The sequence below is a fragment of the Squalius cephalus genome (assembly GCF_949319135.1).
Source record: "Squalius cephalus genome assembly, chromosome: 8".
NCBI lineage: Eukaryota > Metazoa > Chordata > Actinopteri > Cypriniformes > Leuciscidae > Squalius > Squalius cephalus.
The window spans coordinates 21,355,241-21,380,234 of record NC_137129.1 but is presented as its reverse complement, the minus strand read 5'-3'; the positions used below and the strand labels follow the sequence as shown (position 1 = coordinate 21,380,234).

The 24,994-nt window shown below is 36.1% G+C and overlaps 1 protein-coding gene across 1 annotated transcript; it reads left to right on the top strand.

The window, feature by feature from the left end:
* Positions 1-3,183: 3,183 nt before the first annotated feature.
* sf3a3 (splicing factor 3a, subunit 3) lies at positions 3,184-24,847 on the top strand. The gene is made up of 17 exons (XM_079878080.1): positions 3,184-4,124; positions 4,547-4,594; positions 4,725-4,777; positions 4,872-4,977; positions 5,070-5,142; positions 15,285-15,376; positions 15,466-15,548; positions 17,767-17,905; positions 18,376-18,444; positions 18,598-18,665; positions 18,838-18,945; positions 19,081-19,150; positions 22,492-22,656; positions 22,818-22,928; positions 23,219-23,309; positions 24,162-24,217; positions 24,449-24,847. Exons 1-17 carry the CDS (start codon positions 4,029-4,031, stop codon positions 24,524-24,526), a joined length of 1,506 nt encoding a protein of 501 aa, XP_079734206.1. The 5' UTR covers positions 3,184-4,028; the 3' UTR covers positions 24,527-24,847.
* The last annotated feature ends 147 nt before the right edge of the window (positions 24,848-24,994 follow it).

Sequence of the window (24,994 nt, the reverse complement as noted above, 5' to 3'; positions counted from 1 at the left end):
GCAAATTTTTGTGAAGGAAGACAAGCATGTGAAGTTTATCTGGTTTCAAACTGAAGCCAAACACTGTCTGAAGGTTTCCTGAAGAACTGAAAAGCTCTTAAACCTATTGTTGCACCAGCGCCAATAAAGTCATGCAGATAGCAGATTTGAATAAAAAAATCAAGTGCAAATACAAATACAAAAATAAGATGAGTAAAGAAAACGGGGTTCTTAATTTTAATAATCACCCTTTATTAAATATATGAACACAGAATCCCCCTGTTAACAGTTAATGCCACGTTTCCCATTCCATGATGACTAATAGCCGCGTCGCGTCTATGACAACTCGAGGTATTGCACACTAGACACGCACTTTCTCAGTTTATGGCCAGCAATATCATTATGTTTAAGGACATTATGGAATTGAGATAATGTCTGTACTATGTTATGATTATACTGTACAATTAAATACAATAGTTGTTAAGTCTGATCTGAACACTTTTTTCTGCGCTCTGTGTCGCGGCAGGATTTTGAACAAGGTCCTGAGCCGTTGCTGGGCGCCGCGGACTAGAACCGCGAATAGAACCGCGCTGTGCTTCTCGTCCGGTGTGTGTACACTCATACAGAATGTGTTCGAATTTTTAAAGACGTGGCGCTGCGCTTCTCGTCCGGTGTGCGACCACCTCTAAGGTGCTGTTTTCTTTGAAGCCGAAGAACTCTGTTTTTAATACTGGCGAGCTCAGCTTACTTTTTTCGGGTGTGGACCTTTACAGTCTATGGTGTGGACAGAGTGTTTCACTCTAGCTGCGCGGGCGCGGACGAGCGCTGCGTCTAGAAAACGATAATATCGCCAATACCGGTATATTGTATTGCTCTAAATTAACACGATGTCGATATTTCATGCTTTGAATATCACGATTATCGTCAATACCGGTATATTGCGACACCCCTAATTCACAGTATGCTGAATTTAGTATTATTCATCATCCTTACCCAAGATTTCCATCTCCAGAGATATCCCAATCTATTTTTCTGACGGTTTAGTTCACATTTAAAAGATTTATGACATAAAAACCACACATAACACAGTTGACAGAGAAAGTAACACAGTTGACAGGAGTAACACCGTTGACAGGACACATTAGAAGGAAAAGAGAAAACTTTCTTTAAGATGATAAATTTATTTTTATTCAACAAATGTAAGTAACAAGCAATTAAGCAAAGAGTTCAGTTAAAAAAAGATTAATGAATATTTTATATTATTATCAAGGTAAATTAAGTTTTATAATGCATTATGACACTTCAGGTTGTAAGGACTGATCAGTCATGACTAAGCAGAAATAGACATGTGTCAAATCTAAAATAATATATAGGTTTAAGTCAATCATGAGGAATTATGAATGCTTTATAACCCTTGACAAATATATATAATGTGTATATTATGTTATGGATACTAAGTTCATAGAAAGTGTGGCCGTGATGAGATCAGTTAAGTTTATCCATTGTAATGCAAATCATGGTTTTAGGCATGGTTTTAGATTTTTTTTTAATTTTGTGTAATGTAAATGTAATTTCCATATAATGTAGCGTGAGCATAAATTGAAACTGAATTGCCAACATTGTCAAATGTGTTAATCCTTGTCAACTGTGTTGTAAATAATTGGAATCTGTTTTGGGAACGTCCTAGGCTCTTCCGTGCTGATGGCTTACACCCAAGTAGAATCGGAGCAGATCTTCTGTCTGATAACATCTCCAAGATGTTAAATACCGCTTGACTAGTAACCAAAAGTCCAAATTACAGTCTCTGCTGCACCAACTTAATTGATATAGCCTAAATACTAGTGTAGAACATTGCATAGAAACTGTGTCTATTCCTCGTTTAGTGCGATCAAATAATAAATTTACTGCAGGATCTAGGAAAAATCTAATTGTTATTAAAACAGAAAATCTCGCTATTAGTGAACAAAAACAATTACTAAAGCTAGGTCTTCTAAACATTAGATCACTCACACCTAAGGCAGTTATTGTAAATTAAATAGTCACAGATAATAGCATCGATGTACTTTGCCTTACTGAAACCTGGCTTAAACCAAATGATTATTTCGGTCTTAATGAGTCTACTCCATCAGGGTACTGTTATAAGCATGAGCCCCGTCTGATTGGTCGTGGCGGTGGTGTTGCAACAATCTATAGAGATATTCTTAATGTTACCCAGAAAATAGGTATCAAGTTTAATTCGTTTGAAGTACTTGGATAAAATGTTACGCTCTCATATGTAAGAAAAAAATCCCTATTATCTCTATTTAACATCACTACATTGGTAACTTGGCCTTGGACTAGTTAGTAGTTGACCTTGATTAACTTATGTTTTTATATTCTTTCTCTACACATTTATAAATATAACATGTGACGTAAGTTTACCAGAACATGTTGATAACACAGTTGACGGTCAATTAATCTACTCTATGCGCAGACAATAATATAGATAATATATTGAAGAGGAGAAGTTATGATTTACCACACTGTCTTAACATTTCCCTCCAAAAAAGGAATTGCATCACAGTGATGTTGGACATGTGACTTTGTAACAAACCATTGCTGATTTATAGGGGGTTTTATAGGGAGTAACACAGTTGACACTGATTTCTCGGACATGCACAAAATGGATGATTAAATGTAGATGCATGAGCAAAATATTTTTTTAAACACCTTTCTCACAAGTTAATGATTATTTTGGACAAATATTTATAAGAAATATATACAGAAACATGCATTCTAGAGCTAATCTGAAGAGTAAAATCTCACATTTACCAAATCGGACAGCACAAAAACAGCAACTTCCAGTAGGCTATAGAATATGCCATTTTTGCAAGATAAAAGATGGGTATCTGTTGGATTTTTGTATTAAATGAATTAGAAATGTCCCCTGATGTAAAAGTGATCATTGATTGAAGTGAAAAGTTCATGATTTTTAAAAAAAATGATGAGTCCATGGACATGAGATGTAGGCTACCCCTAAATATAGAATGACCCTTAAATAGACATCAACAGCAATTCAAGTGTGTGAACTTAGGATGTTAGTGTAGTGTAGATTTATTTAAACATAATACACCTAAATCCCACATTCAGGTAAGGAAATGGGGGGAAACACAAACGCGGAGGACCTCTGCTGGCCAAATGAGTGTACCGAAAACACAAGCGGCCATATTAACTCTGAGCTAAAGGACAAGTTCAGTATTTTACACTTAAAGCCCTGTTTACAGATCGTTTCTGATGAAATAGAACGGTTAAGATTTAAATTTGGACACATGCTGCTGTCCCGAGAATTGTAGGTTTCTTTCGTTTCTTTCCCGATATACATTTTAAATGACAGTCTGCAAAATGCCTTTTAGTTACCTGAACGTTTTGGCAACGTTAGCATTTGGTTCCCAGAACGTTTCCAGGAAGACATGTTCTCTGTTGGTTAAGAAAGTCGTCTTTTCGGAAATGTAGGCTATAGCCTACGGAGTAGACTCAATTAATTTAATTATAATATAGACCTATTTTGATTGGTAAGTGTAAAGATATTTTGTCGTTGACTCTATAAATCATAGGGTGTTTTATATTACACGATTTATTAAAATAATTTACGTTGCCACCCTTTTTTCTTAAGAATAAACAATGATTGAAAGATCAAACAGCCCTAGAGTGAATCGTTTGAATTACAGCGGAATAGTGGCCGTTGTGATGTGATGAAATATTCTAAATGTTATTTGTTTTTAATTATCTAGAATGGTAATGTGTCTCTCAAATGACATTCTCAGAAAAGATGCATTAAGTGGTATTATTATGATATCAAGTAATTTATATATATATATCGCCTTCCAATACTAAAATGGATTGTGTCATTCAGTGTTGGTGTGATGTCGGAACCTTTATTCTCTCATTCATGTTTCCGGCCGACTGAAATAAGCTCGGGATCGATTTCCTTTTGTACGTTGCACGCGCGTACGCAGGCTAAACTAAACAACAATTGAATAAACCAGGTACTTTGAAATTAATAAATCACAATGGAAACGATTTTAGAGCAACAGCGTCGATACCATGAGGAGAAAGAGAGACTTATGGACGCAAAAACGAAGGAGATGCTGACGAAAAAAAACACGGTAATCTTACAGATCTGTGAATGAGTTTAAATTATGCTAACGTTAATGCATGAAACGTAGTCTGCTTTTACTACTGTACCGTTTAATTTTTTTTTAACAATACTACCATGGTATTTTGAAGTACCTTCAAATGTTTCAACATTTACAAACAGAACTTGAACTTCACAATTAAATATAGAATTACCATTGGATACATAACATCAATGTACCATGGTGCTGTCACCCCATGTAAGCAAGAAAAATGTTTTCATCATGTTTTCCTGATATGATTCCTTGAAACTATTTGTTTCATTTGGAAACTGTCACACCGTTGTATGTTTTTGTAATTTCTGCCATCTTCACAAGCATTATATAAATATTATAAGTTCTAATATCTGATTGGTTGTAGTCACTGGATAAATGTTCCCTTTTCTGTTCAACAGCTGAGAGACCAGATCAACTCTGATCATCGAGTGAGAGCTATGCTGGATGTAAGATTCATCTGTTCTTTTGTGCCATTACATTCTTTGGTTTCCTACAAATAATTCTCAATGTCACAGTCATGGAAGTCTTTTAAAGTCATATAACTTACCTGATATGTTTGTTATTTAATACACGCAGAGGTACATGGAAGTGAGCGCAAACCTCAGAGACTTGTATGAAGACAAAGATGGGTAAAACATTCTCGAGGACATGTTAATCTGTTCAGAAATATATCTTGCCTTATTTTCTTTGATCACATGGCTGTGTTGTGTGTCTGTTCTTCAGAATGAGAAAGGATGAGCTAAATGCAATATCAGGTCCAAATGAGTTTGCTGAATTCTACAACCGACTCAAACAGATCAAGGAATTCCACAGAAAACACCCTAATGAGGTAGACCTGAATTTGCTGTCTTTCACTCTCACTCTGTTCTGAATTGCATGATTTTGCAAAATATACACTCTACTTGTTTTTGTCATTGCCAGATCTGTGTGCCCATGTCAGTGGAGTTTGAAGAGCTCATGAAAGCCAAAGACAACCCTAGTGAGGAGGCACAAAGTAAGTCTTGAGTACTGTAAGTGGTGTTTGCTAAGGCAATCATCACTTATGTGATTGCATGTTATAGAACATTATAATATCTACAGTGATTAGGAATTAAAGGGCACCTATTATGCAAAATTCACTTTTACATGGTGTTTGAACATAAATGTGTGTTGGCAGTGTGTGAGCAAAACCACCCTAGAATGATAAAAATCCACCCAGTGGTTTTTTTACAATCTCAATAAATCATAAGCACTGTCTCAGAATGAGCTGTTCTCAGATTCGGTGCAATGTGACGTAGAATTGCACAGGCCCCTCCCACGACGGTTGATTGACACTTCAGTTTGAGCATAGACCCGCCCTGAGTGAGCTGGACACAGAGTCCGCCATTGTTCGACGCTTGAGCAGCTGTAGACAAGAATGTCTCCTAAGTGATTGAGGTGCAGGGTTTCCCATACATTCATTAATTTGTGGCGGCCCGCCACAATATCAACGCTGACCGCCACGAATTGATTCAGATTTTTTTTTTAATATAGGTAAAATTTTATTTTATTGTAGAGCTGCGCGCTGCTTGTTCCCTCTCTCTCTCACAAAATGACAACGGAGGCACGACTAGCCCCTCCTCTTCGAGCACGATCTGAATCAAAACATGAGCATGCGTTAGTTAGCGGACGGATTGTTGCCGGTGCTTAATGCTTATTCCCCCAGCGAAGATTCCAGAATCAATCCGGAGTTGAATGGTTAGTAATGAACACTGTTGCTCTCGACAAAACTCGGACAGACAGTCATGGTCAGATACACTTTTCCCAGCGTGACGGTTCTATTGCGGTTACCGCTTGTGTCCATTTTCAAAACGTATAGTGCTACGCGGATAATCCGCGGGTCGGGCGGGCCAAGTAATAAAAATATTCCATTCCAATTAATCGAGGGTGGATGACAGATAAATCATTATAATGTGTTGAGTTTAATAAAGACACGGAACTCTCATCACGGTAAAACGCAATGAACGTGCGTGACTCTTTTACTTTCGTTTTCAACAACGTAATTCTCTTCAGGGAAAACAAATCAAGGAAAACATATCAGGGCTCGACAATAACGCTTGTCCGGGACCATAGACTGTGTCCGGGACACGTGTGTTTTTTTTCTTTTTTTTGAAGGGAAAAGTGAGAGAGAATTGTAGCCAATCCGGACAAATGCCCTGATTAAAACAATTTTTAATATAAAATAAAAAATAACTAGGGAATCACCGAAACCGTGAGGATGATTCTGTTTTATTTCATTTAATGTAAGAGGCGATTGATAGCCTATATAGTTGATAATAATATAGTCCTACCTAATGTACTGACGGTAACAAAGTTGCGCTGTTGAGGCTCACGCAGTTATTTATAACATATTATAGTTAAGAAACAATATATAGCCTAGGGCCTAGGCTACACATGACCAGAGAGCTGTTTTCCTGAATGCCATCAAGATTGAAACAGAGACTGATTTCATAACAGTTCAATAAACAAATAGTTAAAATTAAGTCACTTACATTTTAGACGCAATTACTGCTTTTGTTCTGTTTCAGCAGCGAAAATAGTTCCAAACAAAGATCACAGCAGAACCATAGCGCATCTCACAGGCTAAGTGAATGATTCAGCATTACTGAATGATTCAGCGTTTTGAACGAATCGGTTGAGTCAAAGATTCAATTAACTATTCATAAACTGCTTCATTCTGAATAAATCAGCCGATTGAACGAATCGTTTGAATGAATGACTCAATGACTCGCTCATTAAGAAGGTCGCCTGCCGCCTCCTACTGGCGGTTTAGTTTCATAAAGTATCATTCTTTTCAACATTCCTTATTTGTATATTCAAAAGTATTTAAAATAATCTCATTTAATACAGTTATAATTTTTCAATGTAAATTATTTAATTTGATTGGTAACAGCCTAGTGGCTTATTATTTTAATTTAATATATTGATCAAATTTAAGACTTTGAAATGAAAGATGGAGCAAACATTTAGGGAAAAAATGCCTTTTATAAAGGTACAAAAAATTATTCCGAGTGTTTTCAAACAGTGATGTAATGAAACATTGACAATTTAAGTTTGAAGGGAGTAAAGTCTCTGTTTAGGCTATTAAGGAAATGTAATTTTGGCAAAAGAAGAACTTTTATTTTAAATAAATGTTCTTTTTTAATTAGCCAACTTCAATGTGATATGTTACCATGTTATCATGCTTAACACTGAGAATTTGAATAATTGTAATGTGATGATCAGATTCAGATATCTAAATCAAAGAATATGGGCGGTTTGCGGGTGGATTATGTATTTTTAATAGTGGATTCGGGTGACTCAAAGTGCACCAGATTAATGAATTTATCTTTAAAATGTACAAAATTTTCTTGCCCCCCCGGACCCCCCTAGAGCTACCAAGCTCCACCCACAAAAATGATGTGGGAAACACATTAGGCTATATGATGATCTATGAAAAAAACTAATTTAATTACCTTATTATTGAAATACATTATTAGGATTTTACCACCTCTGCCTCATTTTGAGCCAAGAAAAACCCTGTATATATATGTGTATATATATATATATATATATATATATATATATTAGAGCCCGACCGATAAAGGATTTTTAAGGCCGATACCGATACAAATATTTGGTGATTTAAAAATCCGATATTCCGATATATCGGCCGATATATATATTTTTAAAAAATCCAGAAACGCGTAACAGTTCTGATAAATATAATATATAAAAATACAAACTTAAGATATAAAAACAACCTATGAAAAAAAAAAAAAAAAAAAAAACGATTATTATTAATATTGACAGTAATAATAAAAAAAAATCAATGATGATGATTATTATCATCATCATTTGTATTATTATTAAACAAGACAAAGGTCATTCCGTGTGTGTGTGTGTGGTCATGGGTTCAAAGCAAGAACTGATAAGATTGTAAATGTGTAGCCTACCTTGAAATGCAATGTAAGTCGCTTTTGATAAAAGAGTCTGTCAAATGTCCGTTTGCATTTTGATTATTTCGAGAACCGTTCATCCAATCGACTTCACAAGGGAGTGTAGTGTCGCATTTGGTGCAATAGCCTATAGATGGACACGCGAGACGCCACACGTTCAGAATTAATAAACTTTTAGTAAACTACAGAACAGCGCGAGCGGGAAGCAGTGCACCTCATGCGGGCAGGGCTGGCGCGTGAGCAGCGAGTATTTTTTTCGGCGTCCATGTTAATCAATGAGTGCATTCACACCGGGAGCTGCTCAGCAGGAGCGTCGCGTGAACAGCAGTGCAGCGGGGGTTTCGGTGCCGAGTCTATTTTTGCTGCGCCGCTTACACTGAATTTAAGTGACAATGCATTGATCATGGCCAAAATACACCGCAGTTTTATCCAAAAAGTGCATTGATGATATCTATTGTGTTTTAAACAGTCAATCAAATGACCAACAGCAATTTAAAAAGAAAACAAATGTCCAAAAACAAACTTGTTGCCCGAATAATAAAAACAAAGAAGAACCAAAAGTTATATAAATGAAATTAATAAAATAAGCTTCTTGACAAGTCTTTTCTCTTAAATGTATTTGAAAACGAAATAAAGCAATGCCATCCATTATGCTCCGAGAACGGACACTGCACTAGTGATATAAAACGCACACGTCTGTTAAATTAAGCAATACTTTTAAGGTAGTCTAATATTTTTCTGACTAACAAATTACTGACACAGTAAAGGGTAGATTTAAATAAAGAGAAACGAAATTTAAATAAAGAAAAACGAAATTTAAATAAAGGAAAACGAAATTTAAATAAAGAAAAAACGAAATTTAAATAAAGAAAAATGAAATTTAAATAAAGAAAAAAGAAATTTAAATAAAGAAAAAACGAAATTTAAATAAAGAAAAACGAAATTTAAATAAAGAAAAACGAAATTAAGTTAAATTAAAAACGAGATTAATTTAAATTGATAATAAGGGGTAAAAAGGCTAATACATTCTGTTTCTACTATTATTCTATTTTCCACAATGTCAAAGCAACGCAGCTTAACCCAAAACACAAGCTCAGGCATGCACTTCGGTCCATACAAACTCCGCTGTTCTGCGCTCTAGCCTTTCCGCGTGGCTTGAGCCGCATTTTAGACGCGTGTCTCACACAGGCAGTGTGCAAACTCCAACCTGTTAACATGGGAGCCGAAATAAAAACGGACATGCCACGCAGCTGAGACGCTCACGCCACGCAGCCAGTGTGTCGCCGGCCTTATTCAAGCGCGAATGAGAACAGTTTCGCGGGGGATCCCAGGTGTGCAAAAAAAAGAAAAAAAGAAAACGAATATTCAAATGTCAAATTTTCAAATCGAATACCAACCCACCGAACGAATATTCGAATATTTGGGTCCAGCCCTAGCTGCTTTTATTTTATTTTTTAAATATTCATTTATCGGCCATTATAAATGCCGATACCGATAGTTTGGAAAATGCCTAATATCGGCCGATAATATCGGCCCGCCGATATATCGGTCGGGCTCTAATATATATAGATATATATATATATACATACATACATGTAGGTGCTGGGCATATAAATAGAATATCATCAAAAAGTTTATTTATTTCAGTAATTCCGTTAAAAAGGTGAAACTTGTATATTATATAGACTCATTACATGCAAAGTGAGATATCTCAAGCCTTTATTTGTTATAATTTTGATGATTATGGCTTACAGCTTGTGAAAACCACAAAATCAAAATCTCTATTAGAATTAGAATATTACATGAAATCACACAGTAATTACACAGTAATCCCATGGTCATTGAACCAGGTTTTGGTTCTTTTGACAGTGTGGGCAGGTGCAAATCCTGCTGGAAAATGAAGGAAGCATGAAGTGCTCTGAAAATGTCCTGGTAGACGGCTGCGTTGACTCTGGATTTAATAAAGCACAGTGGACCAAAGTCCTCTTTTCTGATGAGAGCAAATTTTGCATCTCATTTGGAAACCAAGGTCCCAGAGTCTGGAGGAAGAATGGAGAGGCACACAATCCAAGATGCTTGAAGTCCAGTGTGAAGTTTCCACAGTCTGTGTTGGTTTGGGGAGCCATGTCATCGGCTGGTGTTGGTCCACTGTGCTGTCCACTCAACGCAGTCGTCTAACAGGACATTTCCAGAGCACTTCATGCTTCCTTCAGCAGACAAGCTTTATGGAGATGCTTCCTTCATTTTTTGACCATGGGATTACTGTGTAATTACTGTGTGATTTCATGTAATATTCTAATTTTCTGAGATTTTGATTTTGTGGTTTTCACAAGCTGTAAGCTATAATCATCAAAATTATAACAAATAAAGGCTTGAGATATCTCACTTTGCATGTAATGAGTCTATATAATATACAAGTTTCACCTTTTTAACGGAATTACTGAAATAAATAAACTTTTTGATGATATTCTAATTATATGACCAGCACCTGTGTGTGTGTGTATATATATATATATATATATATATATATATATATATATATATATATATATATATATAATTTAACTTAATCACCCCCCCCCCCCCCCCCCCCCCCCCCCAAACACCACACCACCGCAAATAGAATCAAATTCTGTGGGAAACACTGCAGGTGTGTTAGTTGTTGGATGTAAGAATGAACATAGCAGTCTTCATTTAATCTCGTTGTTACTCGAGGATGGATCAGTACTGTTTGTGATCCAGCTTACAGTCTCCAGAGCGACAGGACTAACGTTACTGATCACGGCAGAAATGAAAGTGAGAGCGCGCTCTTTATCACAGCTCATCGAGTCGTTTTACGGATGTAAGGTTTACCAGTTTATTTAGCACCCACTGAAAAGGTGTGTATATATTTGTTTACTGTTAGTTGTAACGAGTGTTTTGTGTACTTTGCTGTGTACGTAGATGATAATGAAAGGGAGAGAGAGAGAGTTTACAGGGCTCTACGCTAACTTTTTTCCCAAGGAGCACATGTGTTTAGAATTTAAAGAATTTAGGAGCACACAAAGAAATATAGGAGCACAGTGAAAAAAGTTGATTAAACTGCTCAGTTCATATGGATTAGTTTTATGATCTTTTTATGAACTTTTTTTCGAAGCATTAAAGTGGTAGTTGTGTAGGCTGTCAATGGAGGGAAAGAAATCTCTCAGTTTCATCAAAAAGTTCTTCATTTGTGTTCCGAAGATGAGTGAAAGTCTTACGGGTTTGGAACGACATGATGGAGAGTAATAAATGACAGAATTTTCTCTTTTGGGTGAACTATCTGTTTAATAATTATGCAATTATTAGTTTTAGCCTACTTCAAAATATATAAAATAATGAACACCTCAATAAAGTATAAAGTGCTAAAAACAAAACAAATGCCTTTTTTCCTTTGCAGTACTTGCAGTAGGCTACATTAAGTTGTCCTCAAAAATGAGTTTTTGCCTCAGTGTCGACTGTTTTGGTCGTAACTTAGTCTTTTTTTGAGACCTAAACGTTGCTAATACAATTTTGATACTCATTTGCAAGTATTGATAGTGTGCGGGAGTTCCTTTGTTTTTTTTTTTTTTTTTTTTTTTTTGCCCTTGGTCTTTTGAGATGATGACTATAGGCATCATACTGTGTTGCGTATCTAGCTTACTTAGTGTTTACTGCTTTTATGGTGTAGGGGCCTGTTTACACCTGGTCACTTCATGCGTTTTAACTAGAGGTGGGCATAGATTAATTTTTTTAATCTAGATTAATCTAGATTAATTTTGAAATTAATCTAGATTAATCTAGATTAAAATGGCTCATTTGAATTCTGCCGAAGGCATTCAGAGTATGTGTGCTATCCAAATAATGACTATAAAAGTAAGTCTTTGAGAACGGGTTTCTCAAGCCAGGTGGCGCATTAGACCAGGTGCTCATCTCCTGTTTCCAAAATGCATCACAAACTGCTTGAGAAAGCTGTTCTACTCATAGACTGTAAAAGGTTAACTACTGTACTGTTACCGTCCGTAGGCAACATTAGGTAGGCCTATGTTATTATCAACTACTATAGGCTATCAATTAGGGATGGGCGATATGGCCTAAAATACATATTGTGATATACATTGCAGCCTCTTGCGATAACGATATTATAATAAAACCATTTCAGAACAGGTTACACAGACCCTGCTAAACAACTGCTAAATGTTTTTTTTGTTGTTGTTTTTTTTGAAAGGGTGTATGTAGTTTTGAGAACATATATTGTGCAAAACTGTAAGTATACAACATAATTTTGCAGATAAATAAAATTTAAGTACACTAGCTGCAGAGACTTAAGTAGGTCTAATGTTTATTATGGCTTGGAGCTTATGAAACCCCACATTTAAAATTAGAATATTGTCTAACTGATGTCTTTTCAGTTAAAAAGAAACACAACAACGATTCTTAAAATCGGGCGCTTTTAATAAAAAGAGATTATGTGCTACACCACTCACTAAGATATATTGGGAATAATACGCGCGCGCTGGTATTCAGTTATATGTTTCGTTTTGAGGGCGCTGCTGCACATCTTATGAGGTCACACATTTTGATAGCTGCCTATCATATATTGTGATCATATATTGTGACCTATGTGGTACTGAGTCTGTGATGACTCTAATTAATAAAACATGTGTCTATATTAGTCTGAATGGATGCTATATCAACCCTAAAACAGTATTTTGAAGTTTGACTCATTTATTAGGCAGTTACAGTGAGGTCACACATTTTGACAGCTGTCTATCATATTTTGTGACCTATCATATATTGTGACCTATGTGGTACTGGGTCTGTGATGTCTCTAAATAATTAAACATGTGTCTATATTAGTCTGAAGGAATGCTATATCAACCCTAAAACAGTATTTTGAAGTTTGACTCATTTATTAGGCAGTTATAGTGAGGTCACACATTTTGATGTGCAGCAGCGCCCTCTTGGGTCACAGAATCTGATGGGTCACAGTTTTTGGTGCAACAACTGATTAGTCGTGTGTTAACTTACCGAACTGTTACACCACACAGTCTACGTCGGACGGCTTAAATACAAACCAAGTCCAAATAATGGATGTTGCACGGATCTTTTACACCAGCTTTCACTTTCAGCCGTGTTTACTTAAGATGACGACGAATATGATGCGTTGCAGCCGGGTGTTCCTCGCGGCCGCGGGTAGATTGCGTCATCATAGCTTGTGTAGCTTGAGCCAGCTCCCAACGCTCCCAACCCAACTTGGAGAATAGATTAACGGCGATATTTTTTTTATCGCGCGATAAGAGTCTCGCGTTAACGCAGCGCGTTAACGCCGATAACGGCCCACCACTAGTTTTAACTGATCAAAAGCAAAACGATTCCATTGTGTGTTTTCGCAAAACTGATAAATAAATAAATCGGATCTTATATTCCCGTGCAATATGCAGATTTAATGTAGGCCTATGCAGAGTTCACGTCACCAAAAGCAACAGATATGAGCTGCATTTTATTGATCATAAGCTCATTTCAAAATCAGCGATAAGAGAGCGCGACAGCAGCACTGGTACGTTAGCCTAATATTTCGTTTCTTTACTATTAATGAATATGATTGTGTGTTGAGGGTCTACAACTTACTTTCACTTTCATTTGCGGCAGTTTGCGCGTTGGCTTGATCAATAGATCGCTCATCTGTCGTGATGCGTGTTGCAGTAGCGTCAACATATCTGGCTATAACATGACATATAGCCAATAACACGCTCTCACACGTTTATTTTTAGCACTGTTAGGAGGAGTCACTTGACTCTTTCACTTAAAATCCAGCAGTTCCCGCACATTCCCACACTATTTCAGTGATTGGCTCATTGGTTGCGAATCGTCGCTATTTGAATAAAGTTAAGCGCGTCATGTTCACATCGCGCAGTCGTGCCCCGTCCTCGTCCGCTTGCTTGCTTTCCATATGAAATCAGTGGTATGTTTCGCTTCATCGCGCTGTTGTTCAGTGTATTGAGAACAGCCCGTCACACGTAAATAATTTTTTCAAGTTCGCACATAACTATTTTTAGGCGCAAATGCGAGTGAATTACTCGCACTGTAGAGCCCTGCTGCCCCTCCTCATGATGATGTATTTGCAGCTGTTTCAGTGTCACTCACACGAGTGCGCCCAAATATTTTTTCACATTCGCACGCCGAAATATTTACTCGCATGTGCGAGTGAAATGGGCGCACTGTAGAGCCCTGGTTTATGGATAAGACTTTAATGCTCACATCTTATACTGTTTATTCAGCTCTTACTGTGATTCTCTGGAGTAAAACTAATGCTCATCTTTTGTGTGATGTACAATAAACTTCACTGAACTCACCAGTATATTTTGGTCATCATTCGGACGGGGTTTGCTACAGCAGGCTTGTATTAAATAGTGGATAAAAGCAGATGACAAATAAATTATAACCATAATTAAACTAAACTATACCTGTTCTATCTCTATACAGCATATATTCTCTGGCTCTGAGGGGCATTATTGTCCGACTCCGAGTCGAAATGAACACCGCAACTGAGAGTTTCTGTTGAGATTGTCCTGGTTCTTCTGAGCGCGAACCTCGTGAGGCTCCGCCCCCTGGGCCGTGCAGCAGCAGTTAATTTGCATTTAAAGGGATACACACTAAAACAGCACGTTTTTCTGAGGCCCAAAAAATGACAATTTAAACATGCTGTAAAAAATTATCTGTTGGGTATTTTGAGCTAAAACTTCACATACATACTCTGGGGACATCAGAGACTTATTTAACATCTTGTGAAAAGAGTCATAATAGGTGCCCTTTAACCCTAAATATTATATAAGTATTATTATTTTTATTTTTTGTAGTTTGATTTAGTTTGTATGGTCTAATCATTAAAAGAGAAGTCCCACACCACAGTTACAACAATAACAACACAAAGGAATGAAAAAGATGAATCACTTTCAGAACTTTTTTTTTTTTTTTTTTGGTTGATAAATTATAAAACATTGACAGCCAATAAAAATCCACCCAACATTAAAGAGCTTGAGCATTTAAAGTGGAAGACGACATAACTGCAGTGCTCACTTAAAATAAACAGAAAATTATATCCTTTGGTGTGGACACTAATGTAGTTATAGTTACTGTTCTTGGTGTAAACGGGTATTAACAGTCTTCTTGCTGATCACAGATCTGGTGGAGTTCACTGATGAAGAAGGTTATGGGCGTTACCTGGATCTCCATGACTGCTACTTAAAGTACACTAATCTTAAAGGAGTAGAGGTGCTGTTTGGTTTACTGACTTATTTGAATTGCCTGCCTTCAAATAATTGAATAAGATTCTAATGCCTTTGTCTATTGATCTTTTCTAGAAACTGGAGTATGTCACTTATCTGTCAACATTCGATCAGCTCTTTGACATCTCTAAAGATAGGAAGAATGCTGAATATAAGAAGTAGGTGAAAGCTCGTCATTTTAAATACCATAAACAGGACTGAACAACTGATCGAAATAAAAATCAAGTTAAGAGATGATCAAAATATTTCAGAATGAAACAGCACTGTGTTCATTTACACGTGGAGCTGAGCTCATGATAACGGTGGTGTCTCAGACAGACTCAGTAAATGCTTATCCCTGGTTCTCGCACTTCTATATTTAGGTGATTAATTAGTCATTGTAGAATTATAGAATGTGATAATGATTTGCGTGTGCCAGCCGACAGTGTCGGATCCTGTCATAGGCAATATCGGCAGCCGCTTAGGGCCGCAGCACACTGAGGGGTGGCATGCATATAGACTCTTGCTCTAGAATTCTCCTCTCTCTAACCTTGCCATAAGTTATCAACCAATCAGAATAGATTTCCACGATTGACCAACCACAGATGAAATATCAGTGTATTTCATGAGGTAGCATTTTCAAGCTGATTTTAAGCAGCCAGTTCTCTAGTTATTTATTTTATCATCAGTTTAGTGAATTTAAATGTGTTTATTTAGTGAATTTTTCTTTTTTTGTGTGTATACTTATGGGGGTGATTTTTTATTTTTATTTTTTTTAATATTAATAAAAAAAAAATGTTTTAGTCATATTCATAGGTTTTTGGGGTTATATGAATGTATTTTTGGTTTTCCATAAGTGCCACCTACTCTCAGAGAGTGAATTTGTATTTTAATCAGTCGATTTGCAATTTTTGTTCTGACCAAATATATATTATTATTTACAGTAGTCGCCAAAAGTGATGTCCAGATAAATATCTTAACCAAGTTTAGTTTTTTGTTTCTCTCTCATAGTTAAAGTATTAAAAACATGTTCTATTTTTTACACACATATATATATATATATATATATATATATAAGGAATAATTGACGACAGGCCGTTGAATTATTAGAAAAATAATGCACACCCGAGGTGGTAATGCGGTCACGACGCGAAGCGGAGAGATTATTCCGCTTATACTACAGTTACCACACCTCGAAACATTGTTCAGATTATGTATTTCAAGACGTTTGTAAAGTTTTTGTCATTAAAACGCTCTTGTATGTAGGACTAATTTCTTACGCATCTAATCCAATGCCTCCGTTGCTAATTCCAAAACGTCATTTTAGAGTTAGTAACGGAGGTTTGAGCCACTGATAGCACACTAATGCTGGGGACACACGACTAGCTGACACATTCGCTGACTGTTTTCATCGCAGCATATTTTAAACACCGACTTTGAACACAGACTGAACGCGCTGAACACGCGTTTGGGCATGATCAGTCATCAAATAACCGGCCTTAAAGTGTGTCCTCGGCTCGGCTTTATGCAGTTATTAGAGAGAGATGTTGCAATAATGAGACAGAAAAGCATGTGCGTCAATATTATTATTTATTTATTAATTCAATTCGTTTTAATTAATTTGTTCATTCTTTTTTTTCTATTATTGACAGATGACAGTAGGCTAGCCAAATAAATGAAAAAAAAAAGCCTTTTAACAAGTAAGGCCTATCAATAATTATTTATTTGTTATATTATCTGCAATAAAAATCCGTGCTGCAGGACTATCCATTTATTTAGCCTATATTCAGTTTAATTTTCTATTGATTATAGATAGGAATATACTGTTTCCATTGATTATGTTTCCATATGTTTCCATTGATTGTGAAGCTAGACATTGAAAATTGCAGATCAAGCATATGGGGCTAAATGTTTTTTCTTGTTATGAATTGTATCCTATTTTCCGTTATTACAGTTAACTACGCGAAGTGATATGGAACTGTAATGCGGTCAAGACCTGCCTGGAACTACTTTAGCTGTGCGTTTCCCTGAAAATAATGCACACCTTAGAACGTTCGTCAACCAATCAGATTCAAGCATTCAACAGCCCTGTAGTATAAATAAATAAATAAATAAATAAATAAATAAATAAATAAATAAATAAATAAATAAATATATATATATATATATATATATATATATATATATATATATATATATATATATATATATATATATATATATATATATATATATAATATGATATGATTGTTTATAAGGCTGAAATGTGAGGTTTATCATTTTATAAAACTTGTTTTTGTCAAAAACATGTATTTGTTTATATAATTTTACAGTTTAGGATGTTACCATAGACGTTGGTGGTGTTTCAAAAGCAGTGAGATGCCTCTGCTCTTGCAGGTATCTGGAGATGTTGTTGGAGTACCTGCAGGAATACACGGATCGTGTCAAGCCTCTCCTGGATCAGAATGACCTCTATGGAAAGATCTTGGTCGAGTTTGAGAAGAAGTGGGAGAATGGAATGTTCCCAGGCTGGCCGGTGGGTTTGTGTTTAAGCGACAACAGTAATGAGATTTACAGATCTTATTACATGTGTTTCAGCAGTGTCTGCATGTTTTCCAAACATAAGTGGCCATTTATTGAAGTTAATATTCATCACTGCTGAAATGATAACATTTGATGTTCCATTGGAAGTTATCAAAGAAGTATTGTATTGATAGTGAGATGCCTATCATCTACAACAGTACTTTTCTGAGTAGTCTTTATTTTTCTGCTTTGTTGTTGTGGAGGTGTATAAAGCTATGGTTATACCACAACTGTATTACTACTGTCATGTGGCATATTCCATATCTTCATACCATATACCGCCCTAATCCTGGGGTAAATTACCAGTTTATGCAGCGGCAGGTGCCTCATTATGAATTTAAGGAAAGTTGTTCTGCTGTCCTTTATTAAATGAGTGCATGGGGAAGTAATTAGGATGTTTTTCTGTTAATGTGTATGTTGCAGAAAGAGACGAGTAGTGCTCTGACCCACGCAGGAGCCCATCTGGATCTTTCTGCTTTCTCTTCCTGGGAGGTCAGTTTCTCTAGTCTTGTCTGTTATAAACATCACATTATTTTTTTTACTTCGTTTCCCTCCTGTTTTCTAGTTAATAATGTTTTCATTTATGTTGTCTCACACACATAATAATTCTATTGAAATATCAGAACTGTTGTTTTATTCTTGTAGGAGCTGGCGTCTCTGGGTCTGGACAGATTGAAGTCTGCTCTCATGGCTTTAGGCCTCAAATGTGGAGGGTGAGTAGAGACACAAAGTCCTGCTCATGTAGCACTCTATTTAATTCTAGTTTCACTTTTAACTGGATTTAAGTAAAAGATTCATAGGACTGACAGTCCCTGATTCTCGAATCTGAATGTAATGTCTGGTAGAGAGTGTGTGATTTATTTATTTTTTATGTTTTCTTTGTAGTACACTAGAAGAGAGGGCACAGCGTCTGTTCAGCACTAAGGGCAAATCTCTGGAGTCATTAGACACCTCACTATTTGCCAAAAACCCAAAAGCCAAGGGACCAAAGAAGTAAGCCCATCCCTGTTCATTAAACAAGGGACTTATTTACCAAAATATTTGTGTTCTTACTTGGATCCAGCCCTACTTTGTATATATTATTTGCCCGTTAAATGTAACTTTGATTTTTTTGTTTTGTTTCTGCAGAGACTCAGAGCGCAACAAGGAAATTGGTTTTCTTGAAGCTCAGATTTATGAATATGTGGAGATCCTGGGGGTAAATAAATCTGCCTGCTTTCATTTTAGTAGTTTTGTGTTTAGTCTCATCTAATTTCACATGTACTACATTTTAGCAATATTTAATTTGCAAGAGAACAAATGGATTGCTTGAAAATGGAACGCTAGTGTGCTTATAATGCATATTAAAATACACAGTATATTATCTATATATAAATATACTTGCATATATATTTACAGGGCCTAAAATCTTTTTGCCACACCTGCCAGTGGCCAGTGACTTAAGAAAACGTACAGGCCATATTTTTTTACCAGCCACAAAACATAGATTAATCCTTATTAAAGTTGCAAAAGTAATTCAGTTATTCATAAATCTATATTTTTTTACCAGCCACAAAACATAGATTAATCCTTATTAAAGTCAGTCAAGAGTAATTAGTGATTGTTCTTTGTCTTTTGTTGTTTGATTAACAGTAAAAACAGACAGCAGTAAGAACTTAGGCTGCTATCACTTTAAGAGCTAATACCCGGATTCAACATACTGCTACACAAGCGTTTTATTTCTGAACTGGTTACGTTCAGTTAAGATATAGCTGACTGTTTAAAAGGATACTTGCCAATTTTGACAATTTTATTTGAATATGTCTGTTCAAGCGTAAGAAGATGTGAAAGAGTTCAAGTTTGTTTATTTCTAGAGCACATTTACTACCGGCTTTTGGCCGACCAAAGTGCTGTACAATAATCACAACACAATACACATTGAACCAACAACATCACTATCGTCAATCAGAATATGGTGCATTAAAAGATAAGTTCAGGTAGATTACACATTAAAAGCTAGAGTTTAAGAGTTTTTAGCGCTGTTTTAAACTCAGATAGAGTGGAAGCCATTTTAAGTTGGATAGGAAGATTGTTCCATAGAGTGGGTAGAGTGGGCGAAAGAGAGATCATTTCACTATTTGTACACTGTCTGAGACGCAGATTTCTAGGCGCCTGCTTAGAATGTTAGCACACCGAAAACTTCCCACACAGCAAGTAACGAATTGATTTCCCTTTCATGTCTTCTTCAGCTTGAATATTTAAATTGGGATGCAACACTGCCCTGTCAAACGGCCCTGAGCATCGTTCATGTTTTTTCATGTTCTCACAATTTTTGCATGCAACACTGCCCTGTCAAACGGCCCTGAGCATCGTTCATGTTTTTTCATGTTCTCACAATTTTTGCATTGTAAGAATTCATACTTATTTTTATCGCCAACTGGTGACACCGTTTCATATACTCTGCAACACCGATTTTTACTGTCATTTATGGCAGCGAAGCTCCACTCAATCGCTCATGGCCCAGGCGAACACTCATTCTTTTGTTGTTTGATTAACAGTAAAAACAGACAGCAGTAAGAACTTAGGCTGCTATCACTTTAAGAGCTAATACCCGGATTCAACATACTGCTACACAAGCGTTTTATTTCTGAACTGGTTACGTTCAGTTAAGATATAGCTGACTGTTTAAAAGGATACTTGCCAATTTTGACAATTTTATTTGAATATGTCTGTTCAAGCGTAAGAAGATGTGAAAGAGTTCAAGTTTGTTTATTTCTAGAGCACATTTACTACCGGCTTTTGGCCGACCAAAGTGCTGTACAATAATCACAACACAATACACATTGAACCAACAACATCACTATCGTCAATCAGAATATGGTGCATTAAAAGATAAGTTCAGGTAGATTACACATTAAAAGCTAGAGTTTAAGAGTTTTTAGCGCTGTTTTAAACTCAGATAGAGTGGAAGCCATTTTAAGTTGGATAGGAAGATTGTTCCATAGAGTGGGTAGAGTGGGCGAAAGAGAGATCATTTCACTATTTGTACACTGTCTGAGACGCAGATTTCTAGGCGCCTGCTTAGAATGTTAGCACACCGAAAACTTCCCACACAGCAAGTAACGAATTGATTTCCCTTTCATGTCTTCTTCAGCTTGAATATTTAAATTGGGATGCAACACTGCCCTGTCAAACGGCCCTGAGCATCGTTCATGTTTTTTCATGTTCTCACAATTTTTGCATGCAACACTGCCCTGTCAAACGGCCCTGAGCATCGTTCATGTTTTTTCATGTTCTCACAATTTTTGCATTGTAAGAATTCATACTTATTTTTATCGCCAACTGGTGACACCGTTTCATATACTCTGCAACACCGATTTTTACTGTCATTTATGGCAGCGAAGCTCCACTCAATCGCTCATGGCCCAGGCGAACACTCATTGGTAAAATGACGTTTACTCAAATCCCACTCCGACGCGTAATTTCTCTGTACTGTACTATACGTGTTGTAGCCATTAAAGAAAACTTAATTAGTTTCATATTTATGTTTAAATATTATAATACTCACTTTTCATAATCAACATTTAAATCAAAATTTAAAAACAGCCTGAGTAAAAGGCTACATCAAAAGATGCGCAATATGTCGGGAGACATGGAGTGGGTCAGACATGATTTTGACTGCTTCATTAAGTGTTGTTTTTTTTAGAAAGCTTTTCTTTCAAGTGAATTTCATTTTGTATAAATCGTATCTTAATTTCAATCAATATCCTCGATTTAATAAATAAGTAAACCAAGAAGAACGGTCGGGTGTGGAATGGATTGAAGTGTGTAACAAACAAACCCACTGCCATGTTTCCACGGCCTTTGAGTAAGGCCTGAACAATACGTCTTTCTGTTTTTAATGAATTTCTAGAATAAATGTCTATTTAATGTCTAATAAATTACAGTATGTCTATAGATAGTAAAGATATTTGTGGCTTTATGCAATAGCTATATTGTATAAGGTGGTATAATTAAACAACTTTATTAAAACAATATTTGAACTCCATAACCTTAGATCTATGGGTTATTTCACAGATTCCCGAACCAGCAAATCACAAAGGGCATTCTGGGTTTAGTGAGCGGCATCTTCAGAAAAGCGCTCTCCGAAATATTAGCAGTTCGCTCATGCTCATGCTCTGATATAGATGTAGATATTATACACACACGCATGTATGTATGTAAAACTATACGTATGTATATGTGTGTCTTTAATTTGGCATTAGGCATCATCTCTAAAAAAGAAAATTGTTGTCAGACATTTTTAGTGATAAATGTTAATGATTTCTGTTTATTTGTCACATTGGAAATGGAAGATGCAAGTACAGTGAATTGTGGGATACAGTACTTAATGCAGATCTTTTTTATTATTATTATTATTATTATTATTTTATTAACTTCAGTACGCATATGCTAGTGTTCTGCTCTGGTTACCGCGTGGTTTTGGCAAGGTGACATCTATTATGGACGTTGCTGGGAATTCTCTGGAGTGATAACTCGAAACTCGTGTATTTGTTGTAGGAACAAAGGCAACTGACCCATGAGAATGTTCAGAGGAAGCAGGCGCGCACAGGAGAGGAGCGAGACGAGGAGGATGAAGAGCAGCCCAGTGAAAGTGAGAGTGAAGATGAAGATAATGAGATCATATACAACCCCAAAAACCTGCCACTCGGCTGGGATGGAAAGGTATGCTTGGTTTTGTTGTAGTGGTAAGGTTTGGCTAAAGGAAAGTTCATTCAAATTAGATATTTAGATGATTAATTGATTCCAGTCTGTCCAAAAGGTAATGAGACTGTAGTGATCATTAAGGCTGGGCCTTAACCTTGCCTTTTGTCTGCTCTCTTCAGCCAATTCCATACTGGCTGTACAAGCTGCACGGTCTGAACATCAATTACAACTGTGAGATCTGTGGGAATTACACGTACAGAGGACCCAAAGCCTTCCAAAGACACTTTGCAGTAAGTTTCCAAGAAAAATTGCTCTATACCAACGGATGTATTTATAGAGCAGGATCTAATTTTAGTTAGTGATTTCTATGACTACATAGTAAACTATATAAATGTAAAGTCGCAAATTAACAAATAATGTAACTGTACTTTTACAATATGAGGGAGAGAATGTGCTATTATAATTTGATATAAGATAGAGAATGCAGACGGTCTTGTGTAATAATTGTAGTAGTAATAATAATAGTGTGAGACTAAGTTTGTGAATGATAGCAAAGTGAAATCTGTTTTCTCCATTTCAGGAATGGCGTCATGCACATGGCATGCGCTGTTTGGGTATTCCTAATACAGCCCACTTTGCCAATGTCACCCAGATTGAGGATGCAGTATCCCGTGAGTACACTAATTCTTAAAAGATCTGTTCTTAATGGAGTGTACAATATGTTGTAGTGTTAATAATGATAAAAAAAAGCATCTTTCTATCTCCAGCTGTGTTAAGGTGTAACTGCTAACATAGTTGACAACTGTACAGTTTTTTTTTTACAAACACTAGGATACATTTCTCAAGTCACTTTTTCAAAACTCTTCACACAGTTCTCCTACCAACTTTAAACTTGGCACCGCAGTTAATTTCACATTCAAAACTCACTAAAACTACCAAAACACTCCATACATGTCTGAAATCAACAAATTTTTCCATAACACTGGCAAAGGTTTCACGCAGTAAACACACTTTGTCACTCATAAAACACAGACCGAAAAAACACTTACAGCGGGAAACATTATACAATGTTTTCTTTTGTCAAATTTCTTTACAAACAAGAATGAAAGCTGTCTACCCTTTATAATTCACTGCCATATGTTGCTTGGTCAAAGTTTACATTACAGTACAAAATTATTTGTAAAAAGTTTCCCCTTTTGTATTACTGTAGAAATTTAGCAAATTGCTGAATTCTTTTGTATTATGTTAGGTTTTGAACTTTAGTTGAACCGTTTTGAAGTGTATTTAAACATTCAAATTGGCATGTAGGTACAGAGTTTTGGTGGTGGTTGTGTCTAAGTTAGAATAGTTTAGCTCACAAAGCCTGCTGTTGTGCTCACAAGTTACTCAAACTGGTCCTAGCTATTGTAACAAAAAAAAGTTTGAAGGATGATCTCTTTTATGAAGTACACATTTTAATGAAGGAAAAATATGATGGTGATAGGGTTGACACAAGGAACCTTGTACTTTTTTTTCTGAAATAGTCTGGTCAAAGCTGAAGTCACAGAAAGCACTGGAGCGATGGCAGCCCGACACAGAGGTGAGTTGTTCTGAAGTACAATCAGACGTTATGATCAATGGAGCCACTTTTACCTGTACAGTTCTGCTCTGGCTCAAGCATCAGGTTTTAAGCTACATTCTGCTTTTGCTGTGTGATTTTTATTTTATTATTTGAAAAAATGTGTAACGTTTTTTGGAGGTTGAAAGATTAGTGAAGTTTTCAAATGACTGCAGTTTTGTATAAATTAATGATTTGTTTATTGCCTTGCAGGAGGAATATGAAGACTCCAGTGGAAATGTGGTCAACAAGAAGACTTATGAGGATCTGAAACGACAGGGGCTGCTGTAGGGCACTATTGCAACACCATGTAAATATTGAAACACAAATGTTTCTCTAAGTAATGGCGAGTTTATTCTTATTGTCTTTTACAGTTTGTTAGAAATGTGATTTGTCTTTTTTTAAAGTAAGTTTGTACATTTGTAAAACTTTTTTATTATTCACTATTTTCTCATTTGGTGTCTTAAACATGACATACTTTTCATTAATCAATAAATTTCAGTATGTTCTGTAAAAATTCATGACTTTATTAAGACTCAAATAGTAAGGTGGCTTTACTCCATTTTTATTCAATAGGCATCTGTCAATATATTAAAGAATTCATACCCCCCACTTCATTTTTTTTTTCTTCTATATTTCATTCTACATTGTTGCATCAATCCCCCATACCACATAATAACAAAGCAAAAATCAGATATCACATTGGCAAGTATTTAGACACTTGAAGTTAGCTCAGGCGCATCTCATTTTTCTGGATCA